The 25,082-nt window shown below is 36.8% G+C and overlaps 1 protein-coding gene across 13 annotated transcripts in view; it reads left to right on the forward strand.

Annotated features, from left to right (window-relative positions):
* Positions 1–25,082, forward strand: part of cacna1c (calcium channel, voltage-dependent, L type, alpha 1C subunit) — a 191,561-nt gene that overhangs the window by 116,246 nt on the left and 50,233 nt on the right. For 9 of the 13 annotated variants that reach the window (XM_032589682.1, XM_032589683.1, XM_032589673.1 and 6 more), the window contains exons 6-12: positions 1,248–1,400; positions 3,065–3,264; positions 5,262–5,365; positions 10,917–11,004; positions 11,585–11,669; positions 19,926–20,016; positions 22,885–22,911. In XM_032589682.1, coding sequence (XP_032445573.1) covers positions 1,248–1,400; positions 3,065–3,264; positions 5,262–5,365; positions 10,917–11,004; positions 11,585–11,669; positions 19,926–20,016; positions 22,885–22,911 — 748 coding nt within the window. Of the gene's footprint in view, positions 1–1,247; positions 1,401–3,064; positions 3,265–5,261; positions 5,366–7,597; positions 7,702–10,916; positions 11,005–11,584; positions 11,670–19,925; positions 20,017–22,884; positions 22,912–25,082 lie in introns of all 13 variants that reach the window. The other 4 variants (XM_032589679.1, XM_032589678.1, XM_032589675.1 and 1 more) reach the window with 2 other exon arrangements.

The following is a 25,082-nucleotide window of genomic DNA, read 5'->3' on the forward strand; positions in this document are numbered from 1 at the left end:
AAGCTACTACTTCTGGACTATTGGTTGAACTTGTTCATTTTGTTTCAAAGTATATTCATGGTATTTGTTTTCCTTTTAACTCACCATTGTTTGTCCCTTGTAGATCTGCAGCAGGGCAGGAGTATGGGAGGGGCCGGCCCAGTATTTCCTGCTTAAAAGGCTGGATGATGTCACTGATTACCTTGCTGGGTTCTACCAATTAGAGGGTTTTCTTTGGAGTATTGCTTTGTTTGTTTTTCTTTAAAGTAACTTTTTGAGTTATCTTGTATTACATGGTTTATTTTGCAGACCCTTTCATTATGTAGATGAGTTTGTAAATTAGATTAATAATTTTATTCATGTTTCTCTGTTTAGACTTTGTTTTTTTTTACCTGTTTGATTGTGGCTTGGTCCATTAGTGCAGGTGTGTTGCCAATTGGCTATAAAACAGTGAGTTCTTGGAAGCTTGGGAGGGTTGTCAGAGTCAAAAGGAACAAATAAAAATCATCAGAAGACTCTGGAACTGGTGGCTGATGCTGTTTTTTTGTTCACCTTGCTGATCCTTGACCACACTACTTCACAATGAACAAAAGTTATTTTTAAAAACTAGACCTAAGCTTCTATCATTAATTTGATTCAGAATTATACAGAAAAGGTCAAATTTATACATGCATTGTCACCAATATTTGATTAAAGATTTCTTAGCGAATTTAAGAGAGAAGTCACGCTTTGAATAGATGTCAAAAAGTTCCTGGCATAATTGTAGCTGGATGTTGGATCAGAACAAGCAGAGAGCTAAGTTAAACTGGTTGGCTTTCTGGCACCAACCCAGATTCAACAGTCTACAATTTTTCAAAACACTTCACTGGAGCCCCATTCTATGCCTGCTTTATCTATTACACCAGTCACAGTGACTTACATTAGAGTTGTAAATCGCTATGACTAGAGATTATCACCTAATCTCACTCAGAAGCGGGGACATATTCAAACACTGGTAGGTAACTTCAGGTTAAGGGTCTTGCCCAGGGCCACACATGGCAGGAGGAAGCTGGAATCGAACCCTAACCAGTCTACCTACTGAGTCACAGTCAGCAAGGTGAAACCTATCATGAACTGCAAAGTGTCGGAAGACCAGTGTTGATTCCTGTAGTGAAGCATTAACATGGACTTACAGGGACAAGATGAAGATTGATCCATTTTTGTTACAATGGCAGGATAGTCACATAAAGCTTCGAAACTCTGCTGCTAGCATTATGTTTGTGCCGCAGGTTTACAAGTCGTGTTGAACTCCATAATCAAAGCCATGGTTCCTCTGCTCCACATCGCCCTCCTGGTTCTCTTCGTCATCATCATCTATGCCATCATCGGCCTGGAGCTCTTCATGGGCAAGATGCACAAGACCTGCATTTACAGTCATTCAGGTAGGCGCATGCACAAATGAAAAGCCCAAGCAGTGAGAACAACATTTCGTAAAGATGGAAAACAAGCACTGGGGATAAATAACACACAACCCTGCTCATTAAAAAGCTGACTGTGCATTAACTCCAATCTGTAGTAAAAACTCATCCATCAGAAATACGTGGCAGAGAGAAAAAGAGTGCATGCCTTAAACAGTTCAATTAATAATTCACAACACCATTTATTTTATGAATGATTTGGACAATTATCGAAACGAGAGCCGTCATAAATGATTGAAGCAACTTTTAGCACAGGTTGTTAGATGGAAATGGACTCGAGTGTTATCGGCCCCTGGAGAGGCATTAGCTTTGCATGGGTTAAGTGGTGATACACTATTCTCCTATACATCACCCTGGAGGCTTTATTTTGAATAATTAGTTTAACACTATTTTTCACATAGCCTGAATTTATTTTATAGCTGTTCACCTGAGACTAAGATATATTTTTTTTATGATTGTAAAATACAAAGCTGAGATAAAGAATTACCTCCTTGTTTTTGCTTTTTGGTCACATTTACATGTTTCTCACTTCAACACACAACATATCTTTTTATTCTAGAGAGCTTTAGTAAATATAAAATATAGCTTTCAAATGATGATTTCAGTTACTAAGGGTAAGTTGTCCAAACTAACCTGGACCTGTATGAAAATCAAAATGTTCCCGTTGTTAAATCATAAGATAACTGTAATTACACACTTCATTCTGGTTCAGTTTCACTGATCACAGCAAGGTCTATTTCTAGAAGTGCAAAAAATTACTTAAATGTTACCACTCTTTTAACTTTTAAGTAGGTGGAGCATTCTCAAAAAGTAGCACGATGACCCGATATACATAAATTCAGCCATTTTTACGACTTTGGAAGTCCAGTGAACCCTGGGGAGGGTCATTATCCACAAATGGGACAAATTTAGAATAGTGGGCCCAACAAATTACTGGGGACTTTTTCAAAAGGACCAAAAAAAACAAAAAACAAGAACATCTTAAGCACTAGGACTTCAGCTGCACCAGCTAAGGCCATTGTTTATTAATTTATAATAAGAATGGGAATGAGAAAAAATCTTTGCAGACTTCCAAAACAAAACCCATCGCTGACCCAAAAGAACACAGACGTCCTTAGATAGAAACAAAATATGAATCCTGTTACAATCTTGTTACAGCTGGAATAAAACTAACAGAATTTCAGCATTTAATTCCTATATGGCTATGTAAAAAAGATTCATTGTCAGGTATCCCAAATACCTGATAGCAGTAGTTGCTGAAAAGATATCACTTAATAGGTTTAAGTGATAATTACACTGGATCTAGATGACTTTGGATAGCTTTTTTCCTCAGTATTTTGTATGAACTCATGCTTTGGTTTTCTGATATTAAAACACTATATTGATGTATTTAAAGCTGAGTACATATCCCCTCAATTGTGCTAGCAAAATGTTGTTATGATTTTGGTTCATGCTTTTATCAAAAGACATTTAAGAGAGTATATTATCAAACATTTTGATAACTGTTAAAATATTGTATCAGATTTAATTTATACAAATCTAAACTTGTTTTGCTCTCCAGAGGAAATTCATTTATGCATCTTTATGTTGTATTTTTATGTTATGCAAAATGTGACTTTTTGTCGCAGGTACAAATGCAGAGGAAAAACCAGCACCATGTGCACCTGACGGCGCTTACGGTCGGCACTGCATGCAGAACGGAACGAAGTGCCAAGTGGGTTGGGAAGGCCCAAATGATGGAATCACCAACTTTGACAACTTTGCCTTTGCCATGCTGACAGTGTTCCAGTGCATAACCATGGAAGGCTGGACGGACGTGTTGTACTGGGTGAGCCGTTTACCACAACTGTGATTTATGTTGGTGCCTGATGTAGAACAACTAGATTGAAACTGACCAACCAAGAGCATTTTAGAAAAGATACTCATGCAACATAATGCATATCTGTAGCAGGAAGGCAGAGACTTACTGAAAGATTTATTACAGAATAAGGTATAACACACACACACTGAGCTAGGTTATATCTCAGCCATGTGCAGACAAAGAAGTGTGTACAGTACAGAATGTACAGCATGAAGGAGGCTGCCTTGTCCTCACTCACTCTGCAACAGACTACTAAATCAAATATTTTTAAGGGTAATGCTTGGGTTTATACTACATCGCAATTGATCATTTGGCAATAGATGACAGCAGAGGAGGGCAAGGTTAAATTTGTGCAACAGTACATGGTATCAATCCGGTCAATATGACAGTGTAAGCCTGTGGCGGCTGGTTTGAGTGAATATAGCACTGACCTGAAGATAAATGTCTAAACAATTTGTGTCCAGGATGTGTGGGGTCTGCAGAGGACTTAGTTGCCCTTTTCTTGACCCAAGACCTTTACAAGTTCTGGGTAGAGGGAAGCTCTGATGATCCTCTCTGAAGAACTTATCATTTGTGGCAGCTCGGGCCTGTCCTGTCCTGTAACATCAGCACACCAATCTTCCTTTATATAAAAGCAGAAGAGGAACAGAGTCCCCACTGCCAAAGCTTTAAGAGTGAATCTGCCTGTTTGCTTCTTCTGCGTTTCCAGTAAAACCCATAGATAACGGCTGCGCCGCCAACCAAGATATTAGTGACGTTTGGGTAGATGAAAAATGGACCAAAGTGTTTTGAGGCCACTGTCTGTTGTTTAGAAGTGACCACAGAATGGTGGCAGAGAACAACCACAAAACTAATATGCAAAGTACAAGAAAGGCTTTTTTATACCGTGGTATAAAAAAAGGCTTGATTTTTGAAAGTCATATTTTCAAAATGTATTTATTTTCTGTAAACTTAAACATCGATTTTAATGTTAGTACTACACAAATGTGTGTATGTAGTGTGTGTGTGAGTTGTATTGGTGTGAGCACATGTATGCACATGGAGCAGATAGCCTACAAGCTCTACACCCCTTCTGTTGCTTTTCTGACAGCTGCAGCTTGCAAGTACATTAAGACATCGGGCGTTTGAGAATAAACAAGGCCAACTGCACCTCTGACATACATTTGTAATGTATTTACATTGTCTTGCACTATCTAGATGAATAAGTATAAGAAAGACGATGCAGCAACTATTGCAGTCAAAGCAAATGACAGAAACTTGTTGTTTCTTCATCCACCTAACTTAATTAAAAGCCTGTAATAGATACAACTTGAAATTCTACATAACTTTTTTATCAGTTAAGAGGTAAATATTTTTACAGTTTTTGTTTTTTGTGAATATGTTTACATCCAAAGCCCTTCAGCAGTTAGATACCGCCCATATTCCTTTGACAGCAGCTTCATCTCAGATCGGTCCCAAATTATATATCGCAGTGCATTTCCCATAAATTCATGTACTGAAACAAATCGTCTGTCGCAGATGGGTTTGCCTTTCAAGGTCCAGTTGGCTAAAAGTAAAAAAGCGGCTGTTCAAATACATATCTTTAAAAAGAAGTGTTAAATGTTAAGCAGCTGCAGCAGATGTTTTTAAGCGGTTGTTTAGTCACATATATGATTAGCTATGCCTTCAAACACAAGTTCATTTCTAGCTCTTTTTTTAACATGCATGTTTTTTTTTCCCTATTTCTACGCTTCATCTTTTTTTTTGTTTTTAACTTTAACACACATTCTTTGCTGGACTTTTGCTGCCTGAACTACTACTTGTTTTCTTTTAGATCTGTCCCAAACACCATCATATACATTTCCCTCTTGTTCTAATCCGTCACTTTCTTTCTGGCCTTTTTAATCTTAACCCCCTTGTTCCCTCTGATAATCCTCTCTTTTTTTCCTCGTTCCCCGTTCCCCTCTGCCTCTCTCCTCCTTCAGATGCAGGATGCTATGGGCTATGAGCTGCCATGGGTCTATTTTGTCTCTCTTGTCATCTTTGGCTCATTTTTCGTTCTCAACCTCGTTCTGGGTGTGTTGAGCGGGTAAGAGCTTATACTGTTGTCATGTGTATACATATGTGTACTGTGTGAGCTGAGCCTTTGTGTAAACCGACTATGTATCAAGACTCTTAAATATCTGAATGGTGTATAAGTCGTAATTATCTCAATTCATGTCATAAAAAATGAAAAACTTACTTTCTGTGGACGAAATCCATTTAAACTAAACGAGACGAAGCCATCTTTGAGTTTTGGTTAAGGCTTGTTCGCATTTTTGCATGATTCAGCCTACAGGCCTTTTGGAAAAGTTTTTTTGCTTAGATTATATTTTTTGTCTGAATCACAACTAAATATAGACGCAGCATCGACTCATGTCTGAATGAGGTCGACATTTAGCCTTAACTTTGCTCAGTGGGCGATATACAGGGTAGAGTATGTAGACTGTTACAACTCTGTCAACATTTTAAAAACTCAGTAAAATGCGTGACAAAAGTCTGAACGCTGAAAAGTATACAAATGACATATTTTCTAAAACATACAGCTTTCCTGCTATCTGCTAAGGTTTGTTCTAGGTCAGTTAACCCATTAGAAAATTGGAAGAGATGTTTAGAATATGTGGGAGAGAGACCTTTTCTCAACCCCCCAAAAACTCTGCAAAAGTAATTTAAGGTGAAGGAACAAAGTCAGGAGAGCCAAGCTCTCCTCAGTGGCAGCTTTGATGAAAAGCTGATATGTCGCCATAGAAAACTATTCTGTCCTGCAAGGTCACAACTTTGTCTTTTTTGTTTCTCCAGGCTTCATTTTAACATACATTTTTATTCTTCCTCTTTTATACAAAACAAAATCCTAACTAAATAGTTTTGTTCCTATAGCTTAGGCAGAATATACCCAGAAAAAATCAATAAATCACAATTTGAGCTTTCAACAACAGTCTCTTTGGACAAGGTTAATCATAAATGAAGAGGTAGATGATCAGTCCAATAAATAATTGCCTAGCCTTTCGTCACAAGCTTGGCAGAATAACACATGTGCCATGCAGAAATAGAAAAAATGGGTCCCAATCTATCATGTTCATGTCAGATGGTTGCATTGGGGCCACTTCCTGTCACAACCTGTATGTGACGTACACATGGACACACAAACGCCCCCCAAGGCTAGATTTGTTCTCTCAGTTTGACTACACACCAGCTTTGTTGTTCTTCTTTGATAAGTGACCTCCATTGTTTTGCTTTCTTAACCCCCCAAAAAAGTGAAATTAATCTCACCGTGTTGTGCACATGAGGTGCATCTGATAGTATGAAGGGTTACAAAGTTTCTGCATGTTTGCATTTTTCTTCTCTAAGTGCAGCTCCACCTTGGTGCTTTTTCACTCTTCTTTGCCAAGTCGCACTTTTTTAGTGCGAGTAGAGCACCTCCTGGTCTGTGAGGACACACAGGGGTATAAATAATTCACCCCTCAGGTCGCTCATTGAGGTGGAACGCTAAAAAGTCTTGCACTGCAGGGAAAACACAGGAGGGGGGTGGATTCTTCTGGGGGCAGAGTGGAGTATGGAGGAAATGTGACATTAAAGATAGAAATCATGGGAATTAATTGTGAAACACTAAACGGGAACAGAATTTAGTCATTTATTTTAAGATTTTCCAAATGTCCCACAAGTAATAATCCTAACAATTATAATAAAATTACAACAGCGGGCTATGTAAAGATTTCATTTAAATATGAAACTTTTAATCTAATCAACTATGCAACTGAAACTAATTTGATTTAAAAAATTCTTTATTGTTTTTAATTCCTGAATTGAATTATTTTGCAATCTTGGAGTCTTGGAGAATTAACATTTTTGTCATGAGGGCTAAATATATCCAATCCTTGGGAGTCTTGCTGCACAGTCTGTTCATGTGTCTAACTAAATAAAGATGTTTTTCCTCAACAGGGAATAAACCTGAGAAAAATAGCGTTTACACAACGCTTTTAGATAGATAGCGATCTTGTATGTTGCAAACTCAAACAAAGGTTGCTTTTCATGCAAGTTTTTAACTAAAGAAACACAAACACTTATTTTTAACATCCATGTTGGTTATTCATGTTCTTACTCTGAATCCACACAAAATTGAAACCACTCCATCTGTTTTAATTTTCATTTTTTAACTCCTTCCCTTCCTCCCTTCTTCTTCCCTTTATATTTCCATGAATGTCTGTCCTTCTTATCCCGTCATCTTTCTTTTTTTGTCCTTCTTGTCCCTGGACCATTTCCTCTTCCATGCTCCATCTCCTAGGTGAATGACGCAGTAGATTACAGGTGGCCCTGGGTCTATTTTGTGACCTTAATCATCATCGGCTCCTTCTTTGTGCTAAACTTGGTTTTGGGGGTGTTGAGCGGGTAAGGGCAGACAAGAGATGATTTAAAACCAACTTCTCCCTCTCTCGCTGCTGTGTTTCTGGGGAAGACAGGGAGTTTAGTTTCTGGACTAGTGGCTCATTTATTACTTATACTGACATTTGCAATAATCACAACATGAATGTGGGGGAATGCATGTGAGCCTTTCAAAAGTGAGTTTTTTTGTCCCATTATATGCACAAACCTCTTTATATTTTGTTCACATTTTATGTGGTAGACAAAATAAAAATCACAATTTCACCCCTTTTACTCTATGTCAAACACATGAAACCAAGTGCAACCACTTGTTTTAAAAGTTACTTATTTAGTAAGTCAATATAGTAAGCAAACACATTTCCTTGTGTTGTCTATCTCATCTGATCTCCATAAAAAACATAGAAGTTTATGCTTGTAAAAGTGAAAACTCTGAAAGGACACAAGGGGTATGAATAATTTTACAAGCCAGTATAGATTTGTCATCACACCTCTTTACAGTTGAGGCTCAGGACCTTTCCCAAGAGAACAATGTAAACTGCTGATAGACTTTAGCTGACTGTAGTAGAATCACTTGTGATTCTGCCTCAAGACCACAGAGACCTTTTGGGTATTGTCTCTCTGTTACTACGACGCGGCTGTTTCTGGGAAATAGAACTACTATCATGAAAAGGTCTATACTCAGCACCGCTGCTACTGGCACAGAAAACAGTCCTCCTCATATAAAATAAAGAAAGCAACCCTAAAATAATCTACATATTTGTAGATTGCTGGTGGGACTTGGTTAAACATGTATTTACGTGAGCCGCTCTACCTAACTTTGGCAAGACTAGAGTAAGGGCTTCTATAAATCTAATTCTTTTTGAGTGTATAAAATTCTGTAAATTTGTGCTTTATTACTTTCAGAACCATTTACCTTTTGTTTATTATGACATCTGACTTGAAGCTCCTAGTTATGTGCAGGAGAAAGTATTAGACGTCTGTCTGGTCCAAACAGCTTGGGGTTGGTTTGGCTTCCTGACTTTGTCTAAACCTCTGAGTAATGATGCTGTCAGCACACTACACAGCCTGACCTTTTACCAACTGGTTTCTCATTGGCGTCTCAGGTTGGCATTATAACTAATTGCTAAGCAGGAACAAGAACAGCTACAGTGCAATTTGGAGACAGAAACATTGAGTGTAACTCGGGGTATAATGCGACATGAAACAGCAGAACAAAGTGATGTGAATTCACAAAAGAGGAAAAGAGACAGAAAAAGGAACCCAAAGGCGATGAAGAGAGAATAGAAAAATAAGCATGAAACCTTAAGTTTTAATACTCCCAAATGCGCATATACACATATTTACATTCACTTAAAAAAAGATAGATGATAATCTCATGGCTTGTGAAAGGTAGTTCATAACATTTGATTTCGATGGAGACACATTTGTGGAGGAATTTTAATTCCAATCTACAAATGCAGAACTTGGATTAAGTGATTGGATTTGCAAATCTATTCGGAGACAAAGACCTTAAATTTTGTAGACATAGTTGTGATAAAACTGCAATTGAATTGTTTGACCATAATGACCAATTGGATGCATACAGGAAAATACCATTCCTACTCTTAAGTACCAGGGCTTCAGCATCTTGTTCTGGTTTTAAGTTGCAGCACGAGGGAAACGTTAAGTTCACATAACACCCGGCATCGTGGGGGAAAAACACTATGTGGAAATGTTGAAGCAACATGAGCCAGGAAGTTGAGGCTTGGGCACAGATGTGTATTCCAAGTGGTCACTAATCTTAAGCATACCACAAAACAGATTATAAATCCGCAAATTTGTTTCAAGTAGTTGCAAATCATCCATTAATGAAAAATGTCTAATTCTATTTTTAATTACCGCTGTGATTGAGTAATTTGGCTGATGGGGAGACTTAGAGGTGGAGATCTGGAGGCTTCAAATCTTCCCACATCCTGTGTTGCAAAATAAACAAATACATGAAAAACGTGTTTAAACTATAAGCTTAATTTTAAAAAGATATTTGAAATTTGTTTATTTTATAGGTTTTTTAAAATATAAAATACTGGTTGTTTGTGTTTGACAGTGGTTTACTGTTGATTAGTCATTAGCTTAGCTTATTGATCCGGCTCCTGCTAAGTGCATCAATCAAAACTGTTTGTACTGGACAGAAAATAAACACAAATCATTGACGGACTTGCTGTTACATTGGATTTTCTTTACATGACCAAACCCAGCCAAAACTATATTTGTAGTTACAATTTCAAAGAACAGTAAAAAATTACATATATATTGTTTTATTTTTTATTTTTTGGCAAATGATTTGTAGTCATAATATTAGCATATTTTGATTTCAAAAAAGGACAATTGGCCCAATCCGGAAACATTCAATCATTCTCTGTTTACTTGAAGAAGACTTTTGATCTTAATATACCTGAAGTGTGCCTTCTCTTTCTGGCTATAATAATCCTAAAGAAATGCAAGAGAGATTAGACCTCAACAACTTGCTTTTAGCCTACTTCATGTCATCAGTTAGGTTTTGTTTAAGTGGCAGAAAAGAGTGGCCAGGAAAACTGAGCTGTCTGTTCCAAAAGTGATGATTTTCAGTTAGCTACTCATTTAAAAAATATATTTTTATATTAAAGGAAGCGATCTTTCTCTAATATAAAAATTGGATGTGACATAAAAGCAAAAAAACATAAGAAATCTGTAAGCACTCTATCATGGAAAGCAAACCGCCTTGAACTGTTTGGACTTGAACTAAGTTCTTTGATTTGATGGAAACCTAATCGTGATCAAAGAAATAATTCAAAGCAAAGCTTGTAAAAGTGGATCTAAAAGCTAAAGAGGTGCAGATGAATCACAGCAGAGGTGGAAGACTGAAGTTGTTTTGTTTTTTTTTTAAATATCCAAAGCCAAGTTTCTCTTCGCTTTAAGGTTTCGCTTCAAAGCTGACTCTTTTGGAAGCCTAAAATTTCAGGTTTTCCATTTTCATTTGCACACTAATTTCTTTACTCCTTCACTCATTGCCTTTTCCTCAGCAGGTTGCCCCCTCCCCCCATGCTGCAAGCTGCATCATACTAGTTAACACAGTAATCTCACGTTTGCCAAAAACTTTCATTCTGGATTTTCAGATTCTTCTTCTTGTCTTTCGTTTCTTTGTTCTTCTCTCTTCCCCCCCGAACCTATAACCCCATCCCGTTACCCTGCCTCCCCTCTCCCAGAGAGTTTTCCAAGGAAAGAGAGAAGGCCAAGGCACGTGGCGACTTCCAGAAACTACGAGAAAAACAGCAACTGGAGGAGGACCTTAAGGTGGGCTGCTGTTTGAGAACTAAGTGTTTATCTAAGTCACTTATTAGCTAAAGTGCAGAAATGTGTTGTATTTACTGATTTAAACACTCCAGTGTCCTTTACGTCTTTCAAAAAAATAAAATAACATTATTTAGCTTCACAGTATAAGAATCAATTCTTGCAAGGTCACTTTTATTGAAAAGATTGCCAAATTCAAAGGAAGAGAAATTTAAACTGTTTTTAAACCTTGTAAAAGTATCTGTATCCTGCGAACGTCTTCACTGTACTTCATGATCAACATAAAGCAGAACGTTGCTGAGTGGGAAGGAAAATTAAAAATGAAAAAAAGAAAAAACTGAAAAATCTGGCATGCAAATGCACATAGAGCCAACCCCTCCAAACCACAAACAAAAAATAAAAAACAATATTTATTTGTACTTTATCATAAATTGCATTGAAAAATGGGAACAAGTTCAACGAGACGAAATACTTCTGCAAAGCACTAACTAGTCAATGCTTCCTTTTTATGCATTTTGCCTGGTCCACTGTTACACCCGTTGACTTGTTCTCCCCGTCTTTGCATTCATTTGTCCAATCGCAGGGCTATTTAGACTGGATCACTCAGGCTGAAGACATCGACCCAGAGAATGAAGAGGAGGGCTTGGACGATGACAAACCCAGAAACTGTGAGTAATGCAGTACAATAATTCATTTCTACCAACAAACAGGCCAACATTTCACCTTGATCTGGTTGCTTGGTGTAATTTTGTGCATATGCGTTTAAGTGCAATACAAAGTTGGGAGAAAAGTTGTGTGCAAGTATGGATTTGTAAAGGTTCTTGCCAGACCTAGTTCCATCAGAGTGGTACTTTTGGCAAAGTTTAGAAAAATCAACTGACTTTCTAAATGTCGAGTGTGTGACAAATACTGTTTGCTTGAAAGTCCTCCTGTGGTTTTAAACCTGTTTAGATATTACTGGAATGTGTCGTGCTGCAGCTTATAGCCCGTGGTTGCATGCTTTCTCTCTTTTTCTCTCAAACACTCAAACACAATCCTGCACCTACTCATTCATATGTACGTTCTAACTGTATACACCTCGAAAAATATGAGCACTTGTGTTTTGCTAGAAATGTACTCCACAAATGAACAGCCAGTTTCAATCTACCACCCGATTGGAGAGAGAGACAGCCACACATGTTTCTCTAGGACTAATCCTTGCTTCAAGAAGCAGAGAAATAGAGCCTCCTAACCTGGAAGTCTGACATCAAAAGCTTAAATTCAGCTTGGGAGAGTGACAGCGAGAAAAGGAGAAAGGGTCTTTTTTTTATTTAGAGGCTTGAAACACAGCTTGCATGCACTTGAAATGAATGAAAACTAATTACACAGAGACAGCATGGATTGTCTGCACACATTTTCTGTGCCGAGCTGGTGATTCAGTCTTCAAAAGAAAAAAACAACAAAAAACAAACACTGATGACATTATGGGTGGAAAAGAGAACTGATTAATCTAATGATGATATTTGCTTTCTGAGAATTCCAGTGAATTAACATGGTCTAAGACGGACTGACCCAGTTTGCAAGGAAATAAAGCTTCATGTGTTACCATTTTATCGGTCCATGCCCATCAGCTAGGCAAAACCAAATCAGCTGAGGTTGAGGTATTTGTCACAAATAAACAATATGCTGGCAATTTAGTAAATGTTGAATAAAAATCACCACGTCTGTTTTTTAAAAGACAAATTTTTAATGTTGTTGATGTCAATCTTGATACAGTGTAACACTGTGAATTATTAATTTAATTGGACAAGCCATCAAGTGTTGATGAGATGACGAAATGATAGGTTTTTATAGTCTAAACTTGGACTTCAAAAGGATCAATCATATTTCTGTTTGTGAAGGAGAAAAATCAAGTCACTTAATATTTCAATTGCTTTGCCTCCATCACTAAGATGGATGGACGCTCCTCCTGGTTGATGTATTAGACTGTTTCTGCTGCCCTGGGACAGTTTATCACCTGAACTCTTTTCCAAAAGATGATAGGAGACTTTATGACAAAAACTGACAAACAGAATGGCAAGAAAAAAAAAACAGTATATGTGCATGTGTCTATAAGACATATCATGCCGTTGACCATTTATCAACAGAGCGTTGTAAAAGTCCTTTTCCACAAAGTCTTTGATGGTTTGTATGACATATGTAAGGTGATGTGGAGATTATGTTTTTTTAAGCTAACATAGTGTTTTGCATGTAGGTAAAGCACTATACAGAATACATACATATGACAAAAATATTCTATTACATTGATGTTGATGTGGTTGTTGAAATGCAAAGCACTGTACCATCCTATCTGTGTACAAAGATCAACAAATGTGTAGCTTGTGCGCATTGCAGTGGGCTTTTGTAGCATGAATGCGTGTTTGTGTGTATTACGGATACATTTGCACGAGTCCGTTGCCATTGTCAGCATGTTTGTTATAGTATTAGTGAGAAAGCATTCGAAGGGTTTCGGGTGTAATCAGATGTGTGGATGAATGTGGTTTAAAAATCATTCAAAATGTCCTCACCTGACAGTAATTGTGTTAGTCTAAGATGAACAGCAGATTGTTCTCAAGTAGAACTGCAAACAGTTCAATTGCCAAAAACCATATCCTGATGAGTGTATTTGTCAGAGACAGAAATTCCCCTCTTGTTCTCTTTGCTTAAGGCTTTGTGTTGATCCACCATTTTCTCTAAAACATCCCAGGGGCTTATAATTGGATTCAGCTAATTGGAAATAACCAGGATACTCAGTTTTGTGCTAATGATCTCCAGTTTTTCTTTTTCTTTTTTGTAATCACTGCTGTACTGATTATCACAGGTCTTATCATTTTTCAGTCTTCAAGCTTCGGCTTACTTCTGCAGCAGTCTTCTGAAGATACTTAGCGATTCTAAAAGGGGGAAATGCAGAACTAATTAGAACTAATGCAATTACTGTATCTTATTGTGTCATCTCAGCAGTTTAGCATGTGTCCTAAGTCATCTCAGAAGCACATTGAGTATGCTGGTCCTTTCTATGCGACTTGCATGCTCTCCGCCTTTGCCGTCTTGTTGCATGCTTTTCATCCACAGACATTGCCAGTCTGGTATGAATGTTTCCAGTCCACCTCTGTCAGAAGACCAGAAAGCTTGTTTGTTTCAGTCACTGCTGATTCTCAGGATGGCATGTGTGACATGTTTCCATGAGTTCTTCAAGTTAACACGACCTGTGTAATACCTTTTCTGTTTACGCCGTGTGCCTTTGATTAAAGTTTGTTTAAATTATGCGAGTGTTTACAACATATGGACAAATTCAGTGTCACAGAGATTAGCAGGTTTTGGAATGAAATGTGTGACTGAACAACAGAACGAAAGTTAAAGAACTTGTGAACATGCTGTCTGAAGCTGGTAAGATCATTACCAAGAGAATTGTGTTACTTTAATTTGAAATATGTTGTTAATCCTAACCTAAGCAGAAAATGATGTGTGGTTTAATACCAAACAGTAAAGAAATAGGGTTATGTTTCTTATAAGAGTGTATGTAAACATTTGGCATCATATGTATAATAGATTCCTCTACAGTCTTCACACCAAGATGTTTAAATTTGGTTTGTTTACGATTTTTCTTGCTTCTTAAACATAGCGCTTTGGTTTGAACGTCATAAAATAAAACGTTGAGTCTTTCAGCTGCTTTTTGTAGATGAGTTAAGTAATTTACCATCAACTTCAATCACAAGTACCAGTTAAATTTATCAACCAGCTACTGGTTGGTATTGGTAACAGACTGTTACTGTCCATTTTTAAGTTAATTTATTATTCATTGGATGCATTTGGATTCTACTCCTAAAACTTGTTGGATACATTTTTTATTGAAGCTGGTGTCATGTTAAATACAACACCAGCTCTACTTTGAGGAAATATCTGCAACAAATTATTATTTTCCATTGACTTTGAGGGAGAAGGTGTCAGATATTCTCTAAGAGCAGTGAAGGATGGACTAGGGTTGTCTTCGGTGATAGTTGTCAGAAATGTAAGTATAAAATTACTCTTTGAAAGCATGAAAAATGCTTTACTATAGAGCTCTGTGTGTCGGCGTGTGTATGTGGATGTAGCTGTGCATATGATTAAAATGGCAGAGAAAAATCTTGGTTTCATTTATCCTCATCTCTTACAATTAAGTGAGCTACAGCAATTCTGCAGCTATTGTTTAAAATATAAATTTTATGTCTCTTATTGCATCACTTTGCATATTCCGTTTCTTGTTTAGATACTTACAATGTTTGCAGGATTTTACATTATCTTTCTACATTTTACTGTACAAGAGATTTTAAATTATTATGTGTTATGTTATGATTTAGAAGACAATGAGTCCAGTATGCGAGTGTTACACAATGGAAAGAAATACAATAGAGAAAATTATTAAAAAGAAAATTACAACATTTCTCAGAAAAAAAACAACCTTGTGTAGCTCTCAGTAAAAGTTTAAAGTCAGTTTCTTGGATTTCATCTATAGAAATCCAGATAAACATACTTTCTGCCCTTTATTGTGTTTCTCTCTACGCAAAACTGCAGAAGTTTGGGTAAATAAAATAAAGATCAAACAATGAAATTGTTCAACAAAGGCGGAACAGACAGTGCTGCAATCATATTAATTCTTTTCAAAGTAAAACTATGGTTTAAATGAAGAAATGAGGTGTCGGTGTAATTGCTTAAATAAATGTTTTTTTTGCAACTAGTTTCTGACATGCACACATTTAACATGTGTGCATGACTCTCATGCTGTCTGGAGGTGAAATGCTGATGTGAAGCTCTCTCTATGTCATATACAAGTGTGTGTGTGTGTGTGTGTGTGTGTGTGTTTGTCCTGTTGAGCCGTACTATCTGTCCCCAGGTAAAGGTCGACATTTTCTCTCTCTGCGTGGAGCCGTGAAGAAAAACGCGGCTTTCCTTCGTAAGGCGTGTGCGTTTGTCTGCATGGACCGACATTAGTTAAAGATTTTACAGATCCTAGAACTGCAAGCGGACTGCAACCCCGAGCACTTCTTCTACGCCTAAAATCTTCCTTTGTTTTTATTTCTACCTTCCTGTAAAGACTCTCCTGCCACTTAAGCAAGAATATCTTTTGCCCCCTTTAGAGCTTCAACCCCTTAGTGTGCAGTAAAAACCTCTCGACACTGTAAATTTGTTTGTTCTCAATGTCTTGCTTGTGCCTTTTGCACACCTACTTCCAAATGATTGCTGCTCATTTAATGATTATTTCAAACTTAAGCATTATAATATTCTAACCCTCTTGTTTTATGAAATTTTACCCAAAATTGCGACTCCTGTTGCTCCTCTATATTGGCTTTTGAGATGCTTTGGTGCACATAAAATTTTGCTTTTTCTTATAAAAAAAGTTAATTGCAATGTAAATGGAGACAAAGAGAAGAAACAACTTTACAGTTTTGACATTAAAAATTTTATCTGAAAGGAAATAATTTGCTTGATTGTCTGAAAACATAAGAGGTGAATGTTATCATACGAGGCTAATGCAAAGCATAAATAGTGTATGCAAAATCATCTTTGCTGAAGTGATGACATAATCCTCTTCTTGTCGTTTCAGATTCCTTTCTTTAAAAGCCCCTGCATTATTCCAGCCTCTCATAGACTAAAATATGAAATTTTATTCAGAAAAAAAACCTTCTCCAACTTCTACTCTTAAGTTTTACATACAATGCCTTGCACAATAATCTATAATCCCTTAATTTTTCCATATATTGTCACATTACAGTCAGATAGGTCAGTGCATTTCATTGGGATTTTAAGTGATAGACCAACACAAAGTGGAGGAAGGAAAATGTAGCATAAAATATAAATGTTTTTTTACAAATCTGAAATGTTTGGCATGCTTACGTAATCAAACCACCTTTAGTCACAATTACAGCATCAAGGTTATTTGGCGAAGAGTGGCAGAGGTTGAGATAATATTTTGTAGCCCAAACCTGCTTTTACATTCTCAGCTTCATCCCTGAATTGTTTGGTGTGTTGTTTGATCTTCATGATGCACCTAGTTTGCCATCATTTTCTAGATGACTATTTACAAATTTATTAATTTATTAAGTGACTTCTATAAGCTGATTGCCCTGGATTATACTAGTATCAGAGTGAAGGGTAGTGAAAACAAATGCATGCCAAAAAACTTACTTTAAAGATCGAATGATTGTTGTTGTCCAGGAATAAAATCTTTTAATAGTCCAAAAAAAAAAAAAAAAAAACCTTTCAAAGATTTGACCAGCAGGTGGTTATACATTGAACATTTAACTATGTCAAAAATAATTTCTTTTAAAAAGCCTACAACAATCCTATGCTTAAGATTTGAGAGATTTTCTTCTGCCAATTGTATCTTGTGTTTTCTTTCAGACAGTTTCCCATTTCCTCTCCGTTATTAACAGATTCAACTCACATTTCAAATTTCAAATTTTATGGGCACAGAGATAGAAGAAAGCAATATACACTGAAAAATTCCAGACAGTAACTCAGCTGCTGTGGCTTCTATCAGCAAAAGTGATAATGGACATTTGTGAAGTGGCTCTCTTGGCCATGATCTCTAAGATTTTTTTAGAGATATCCAATTCACACAAATGCATAAAAAAGCTGTTTTTACATCTCCAAAAACTAAACTAAGTCATAAATAATCTGCGTTAGCAGGGTGGGGCTTGAGAATGATTTGATCGCATTCTACTGAAGCTAAGACATAATCTTTTCATAATTACTCCACACAACCATACTTAAAATAGCAAAACAATTAGTTTAGGTCCCGTTCAGTGAGAAATATTTGTTATTTTGTCTTACTTATTTTGCTTAGATAAGAAAGACAAAACTTCACTGACTGAATGTCAGTCTGTGAAGTTAGGATATTATTTAGTTATAATTTCCCAGAGTCTCCAAAATCAAATAAGTCTGTGTACTTACATGATAACTTGAAAATTGTTGCAGTGTTAACAGGCTAAAGCAGAATCTAATCCAATTTACACAAAAAAAACATGTGACTCCTGTTTCCATCATGTCCTTTTCTGTCTCTTCAGTCATTTTTTACCCTACTGTCCTCTGTCTTCATTTTCCTCGTTTCTTGTCTCTTTGTTCCAGGTCTTTGGGGTTTACTCTAACAATAGGTATTAAACTAGTTCATAGCTCCATTGAGGGGAAGGCACCGGGCTGCTTTTGAATAGTATTTCAAAGGCTTTGTAGCCTCAGGAGAAACTTGCTGCTCACAAGTGCATTTAACCAAGTAGCGTAGCTACAGGAGGGACATGTCGAAGTGTGGAAACTTACATCATATTAACAGCGAAGGCTTTATCGCTCACAGAGACAAGATTTTACAAAAGTGAACCTCTTTACCACCGATTTGTGTGTCAATGCACAATTACGTTTCAATATGATTGAAACAACGGGCTTATGAGACATTTTGTGTTGCAAAATGGTTTGTAGATTAGTAGGTTTCCCAACAAATTAGTAGTTGAAACCGTCACCCTCGTTGAAACTTGTGCATCACATTCTCGCTTTTAAATCTATTGAAGTTATCTGTAGCACATTAATTCCATGCAAGAAAAAGAAGGCTCAAATAAACTTTAAAAAGGCACAAAATTAGAGTAACACACTTGCCAGTGACGAGTGAAGGCAAACTGGCGACTGGAACTCCATGTGCAGTGTCTGATTCTGATACCTACAGGTGTAGCAATAATATTTGAAGTGACAATAAAGGAATGCGGCTCATTCCCCCCAGCAAGCCTGAATTGACAGAAGCAATAAAAAGCGATGGATCATTTCAAATCAGTCTCTCAACCAGCCGTCTCCACATTTTTTCTTTTCTTTCTCACTCAATCTCCTGTCATCTAAACCGTCTTTAGTGCTTACATTATTGTCTCCCCGTCCCACTTCACTGTTATTGGTTGTCCATTCATTTTGTACTTTTTTTTTTTGTAAAACAATTGATTTTTCCATTATTACCCATGAATATGTTTCATTTTTCAAAGTCTTTCCCCATCGTCTCAATATTAACTCATCCCTCTATCCTTGCATATCATCACTCACAAGCTGTTTTATTTAAAACAGAAAAAAATATGCTGTTTGAACTGTGCTCTCTTATTACCAAAAGACATATTTTAATTTAGACTCAAAGGTGAGGATGAACAGAGCACATCTGATATCATAGCTCTTTCCTTAGACTACAAAGAAACTACAAAGTCTCTCTTTTATGTTTAAGACATGAATGCAGGGCAGCCCTGAAAAAAAATGATTAATAAAAAGCACTTGTATCTAGGGCCATTGTTTACTGATCAGTCCAGCTGGACAACTCTTAATAGTACAAAGTCCAGACTTAAATCTGTTTGAGAGTCTGCCGTAAGACGTGAAAGTTTACCTCACAAAGGCTCTCAGTCCAATCTGACCGAGCTTCAACTATTTAGCAAAGAACTAAAGTGGCCGAAAATTTCCATTTCTAGATATGCAAAACTGGTAGAAATACATCATTTAAAACTCGCAGCTGTAATTGTAGCAAAAGGTGGTTCTACAAAGTACTGACCCAAAAGGAATGCATCCATGACTTCTGAAGGCGCCAAATTTTATGTAGGAGAATCTGAGTAATGGGGAATAAATTAGTGCATTCCACACTTTATTATTATCTTAAAAACTATGTGTCCTTTTTCTTCCTCTTGTGGAAATTTTCTATAAAATACAGAAAAGTTGGTGGTTTAAGAAGGCAAAAAAAAAGTTTAATTGTTTGGGAAGCTACTGCAAATGTGCACTTGAAACGTACATTTTATTTCCAGGTAAACGTTAAACCCCCTGCACACTTATGCTGCTATAGACCTTTTGTTTTTTTTTGTTTCTTTCTGACTCTTCCTCATATTTTCTTTTTTTTTCCTTTTGTCTTTACCCATTTCTCTCAGTGAGCATGCCAGCCAGTGAAAACGAATCAGTCAACACAGATAACGCTCCCGGGGGAGATGTGGAGGGGGAGACCTGCTGCACCAGACTGGCGTGAGTACCTTATCCTCTTACACAAACAAACACACACACACACACACCCCCACGCCTCTTCTTCAGCTCTCTCAATCCCCACCATCATTCCCATGGAGTACTCCTCGCCTTGCCAGGATCTTTGTCTTTTCCACCAGCTCTGCTGTGTTAGACATGGTACAAGTGGCTTGGCTTCCCTCGGTCCTTCATTGATCTAACTGAGCCAGCCTTAGCCTTATAACTCATTGTGTCATGCAGGCATTCATGCACCAAAGGCTCTCGGGGTAAAGGACCAGAAGGTCGTCAATACACTCCACTCAGATAAAACTTTAATTAGGGTGAAGGTGATTTATCTGAAGAGACAAATAACCGCATATTCTGTTCCCACAGGGGCCGTTTTTTTCTTTTTCAAAGTCTATGAACATGACCTTTGACATTTCTGTAATAACACTGCCAAAACTTAAAGACTAAACATATTTTTATGTGAGTTTTCTTACGTGAGTATGACTATGGGACATAATTTCTCTCTCTGTGTTTCTGACCTGTCTCTGCCCTACCTGAGTTTGGCCGCTGAAACGCTTTCATCCTCCCCTGTGGGAGTTCACAAACGGCTGACTCACTCACTCCTGCTATCCTCGGATGCTTTTCTTGTGATTTTACATTATTCAAAACAAATGAGATGCTTTCTGTCTTTGACGCAGGGCCTCACAGGAGCCGTGACCTCCAGCGAGCCTCTACTTTAGCATGCAAAAGCAAATCCAAAATTGCTCATTAATGGAACAGGTTACTGGCGATTCCAGAGTAAAACTATATGACGCAAAAAAAAAAAAATTGCTGACTGAAGTTAGAGAGCATGTTTGGATGGTCATTTATCTGTACAGTATGTTCACTGTTTGTCTGTTATTATGTACTTGTTGTGTTGTTCGGGTTTATTCGTATACTGTCAAAATGAATTAACATAAAACATAGAACATAAAAACTAAAATATGAAAAGTATATAAAAATATAATATGATTTCAGCTCATCCATAGAAGTAAAGTTTATTTAGAAAACAAACCCATTCACCTGTCCATCCGTTTCTCTATTTATCCAGCTCTTTGTCCTTCATCAGTTTTTCTATTGATCAAGTCATTTATCCATCCCTCTGCTTCTTCATGATTCCAACCAGAAATCATTTAATCCATTTATTCATCTGCCTACCGACCAATACATTTATTTATCCATCCATCTACCAGTCTGTCTTTCATTCCATTTGTTCTGATGTTCACCTATCCATTCATTCATCTGTCTGACCACTCAGTCTACCTTCTTTCTTGCTCCACATTTAGAACCTGACCTCTGTAGAAATATTTGCTACAAATTTAAAAGTGATTATTATTATTATTTTTTTTTTTGTTGTTGTTGTAATGTCTAAAAAGAATGAAAAAACAAAACGGGTCATTTTAGATTTCAAACTCAATATTTGTCATATTAAATCATCAACTTGGTTTTATTAGTTCGATCGCAAGAATGTTATGACAGATTATGAATTTTCAGCTTGCACAAATAGTTGTTTTTTAATGACTGCTTAAGGAGACCTAACCTCTTAGAGCCACTCAACTCAGTTTACATGGAGGAAAGAGCCGAGAACTAAATCAAATCAGACTGCAACAACTTCTTATGATTTACATTAGTCACAAAAGTATGTGCCATCTTGATTTTACTTTGTTTGTTTTGAAGATTTCTTTTTCTTTTTTTTATTTGCAACACTTGGAAAAAAATATAGACCTTCCGTTGACTAAAACTTTACATTAAGAAGTTTTCATCCTAGATGTAGAGCGTTTCCTGGAGGCTTTTCCCCCCCACTTTTGTTTTTTTGTTTTTTAAAAAATGAGACTTTCAGTGTTTGTCAGTTCTTCTTCACATTGCCAGCAGACAGGCCCTTGGGGTACGAGCTACTTCAGCACCTGCTGATCTCTTCACCGAGACGGACACATGAAGGGGAGTATGCACTGTCAGGTCCCATATCCAGCCAGTCAGTCATTCTGTTCGGTCTTTCAGGCCGTCAATAAGACGCTTCATTGTTTCCGTCAGCTGTTCAGTCAGCCAGTGAGTCAGCTGCTCCATAAGTTCATCTGATTTTTGTCAACCAAACCAGAGCGCAAATACAAACATCTCACAAAAAAATAGATTTCAGATTGATTCGGCAGTTATCAATTTAATTTTGTGAACTATGGTACTTGAAATGGACATTGTTTTTTTCCTTTTCTCTTCTGTCAAAATGTCCTCCATAATATCTTGTCCTCAGTTCTCCTTGTTGTACCTTTTTCCTGTTACAGTGGTGAACAATCAACAGACTTTCCATCCATTAATGAATTGTGGTTTTTTTACACCAGGATTGACTGGAGGAAAATCAAACTAAGACTGTTTTCTTTTGACTGGATGCCACTGTGTTTGTGTACTGCATATATACTGTATATATATATATATATATATATATATATATATATATATATATATATATATGCGTGGGCGTGTGTGTGTGGGGGGGGGGGTGTTCAAGAGAGTGATTTGCTCACAATAAAATTCAACAAGCATTCATTCTGTTGGGCTATGCTCAAGATGGCTACTTAAAACTATGGCTACTTAAAACTGGTGAATTGGACCATTTGGCAAATATTTTCGTTGATCATTTGCAACATCTTTTGTTGTTTTGCCTAAAATTCTTACCTGTAAAATATGCAAAACAAATGCAGGTTGATCAAGAAACATATATGCTGCAAATCGTTTTACAAAAACAGGGGAAGCTACATTCCCCTTTATCCTTTTCAAATCACCTCTGTCTTGTGTTTTTTGTCTGTCTGTGTGCTATGTGTTTTTGTATAATCCATTTTGTTTTCTGTGTTCCAGAATTAGGATCTCCAAATCCAAGTTCAGGTTAGTACATGTTTACCGTAGTCTTCTAATGAAGTCGTACTTATTTATTGGCTGTGAATGTGTGTTAGTGTCTCTGGGCTTGCGTGCTACTTTAGAGAAGAACAAAATGAAAAGGAAACAGGAAAATCTAAAACTAACATGATCAAACTAATAGAAACTCCCTCTGAGCTCACTAATAATAATAACATGATCAGTAATAAATTAAAATTGTCTGCAGGCATTTCATTTACAGAATAATCTCTACTAATTCCATGATATTAACTCTGAGGTTGATATCAAGTATTTACTCTTTATAAAAAGAATTGTATTTTTCTCAGTGTCTGACATTAAATTAGACCAAAAGTTTCCTGTTTTAAATCAGTTGGATTCATCAGAAGCTGACAAAGCCCTAAAATACCGGTAGTAATAAATTATACCTCAGATGTTCTCTGAGGTATAGTTATTATTTCTATTTAGCAAATAGAAATAATAACAATCTTAACTGATATAAAAAAGTAAGTTTAGTCTGATTTAATTTTAGACTGCGAGAACAAAAGGGTACATCATTTTACAAGATAAAAAGCGAAGTTATCTAGAATCCGTCTTTTCAATTCAAAGCTTAAAATACCTTGATGTAACACCATTCAAAGGTGAGAAATTCCCATAATTTTAATTTCTTATGCTGTGTTAGATACATCGAGATATCCAACACAAAGGTTTTAAATTGATGCTCTCAATTTATTTTTTATGTTTATGCTCGTGTTGTGTTGTGAGTTGTGTCTTGTGTGGGCCCCAAATGAAAGCAAACAGAAAGAGATGAAATCCTGGATTAAATCGTGTTTATACATTTAGTTGATCATAAATACTTCCACATTCTTACTTGTATGAAAAACAGAAAGTCAGCAACCAATCACAGATCTGACACCTTTATGAATACAGTAACTGATACGTTGTGTGGTACTGCATTCATCCCAGTGATACAAAAATGGTTCGTCATGGTTATTTACGCTGTTTAAAATGTTGTTTTCTCATGAAGCCTAAATGTCAAACTAAATGTTATGAATACTTAATCATTTGCACAGTTCTGATGTTTATAGCAGACATGAAAATAAAATGATTAAGTGCTTCTCACAATATCATAGCCTTGACTAAAACTGACCATGGTTTTCCAGTGTTTAGACAAATTTAAAACCAGGATGCAGAACACAAAAGAAACACCTTTTTTAAGCATGGATCCATCCTGCCTTGTATCAACAGTCACAGACGGCTGGTGTTGCTTTAATGGTTTGGGAGATATTTTCTTGGGTCACTTAGTACAAATGAGAATTGTGTAAATGCCACAGACGTTATGACCACAGAGTTAGTCGAGATGGATACTTCCAGCAAGATAACGCACAAATCTGAAATAATCTGAAACTGTTTTCTTGAGCATTACACTGAGTTGGAAGCTACTGGAGTTTTCCAGTGACCTCCATGGTAAGGTTCAATCCAATAGAAGACCTCAGGGATGAAATTGCAATACGCTATTAAGACAATAAGGACCAAAATGGATATTTCCAACACCATTATGAATCCAGACAGGACCTATAGCACAAAGAATTAGAGCATTTTCTAACAGAGAATGGGGTCCAAACTGCCACAAGGAAGATGTGCCTAATAAACTATGTGTAGACCAAAGCAGGATTTACTGTTTTCATAAAACAGTGTTTTTTTTCCTTTTGAGGGGATAATTGACGTTTAAACATCTATACAAGTAGATGTCATTTCAGAGATTATTTATAAGGAGATGCATATCAAAGCAATGCAGTTTAGACACACAAAGTTTCATTTACACTTTACTACTGCTGCTATGAGAACAAGTAAATCCCCTTATATTGCCTTCACATGTTTTCATGTCACTTACTCAGAACGGGGCAATTATGAAATTACTGTGGAAAATTGTTCCTACATGGGAGGAGATGTAAAATGACCCTTGTGTGACCCACTGTGCAGGGAGTAGAGTAGATTGTTTGCGAGGCGTGAAGCTGGCAATTATCAGAAACAATGACAGAAATTTTCCACGGTGGACAGCAAAAGAAAGTGAAGAGGAATTAGTCCACACGACAACCCAGGAACAATTAACTACATTTACTTTTCTTTAGTCAAAAATACAGTTCTCATTTGTAGATAAAATACATTTCATTTTAATGTGT

Source organism: Xiphophorus hellerii, chromosome 17 (assembly GCF_003331165.1).
Source record: "Xiphophorus hellerii strain 12219 chromosome 17, Xiphophorus_hellerii-4.1, whole genome shotgun sequence".
Lineage (NCBI taxonomy): Eukaryota > Metazoa > Chordata > Actinopteri > Cyprinodontiformes > Poeciliidae > Xiphophorus > Xiphophorus hellerii.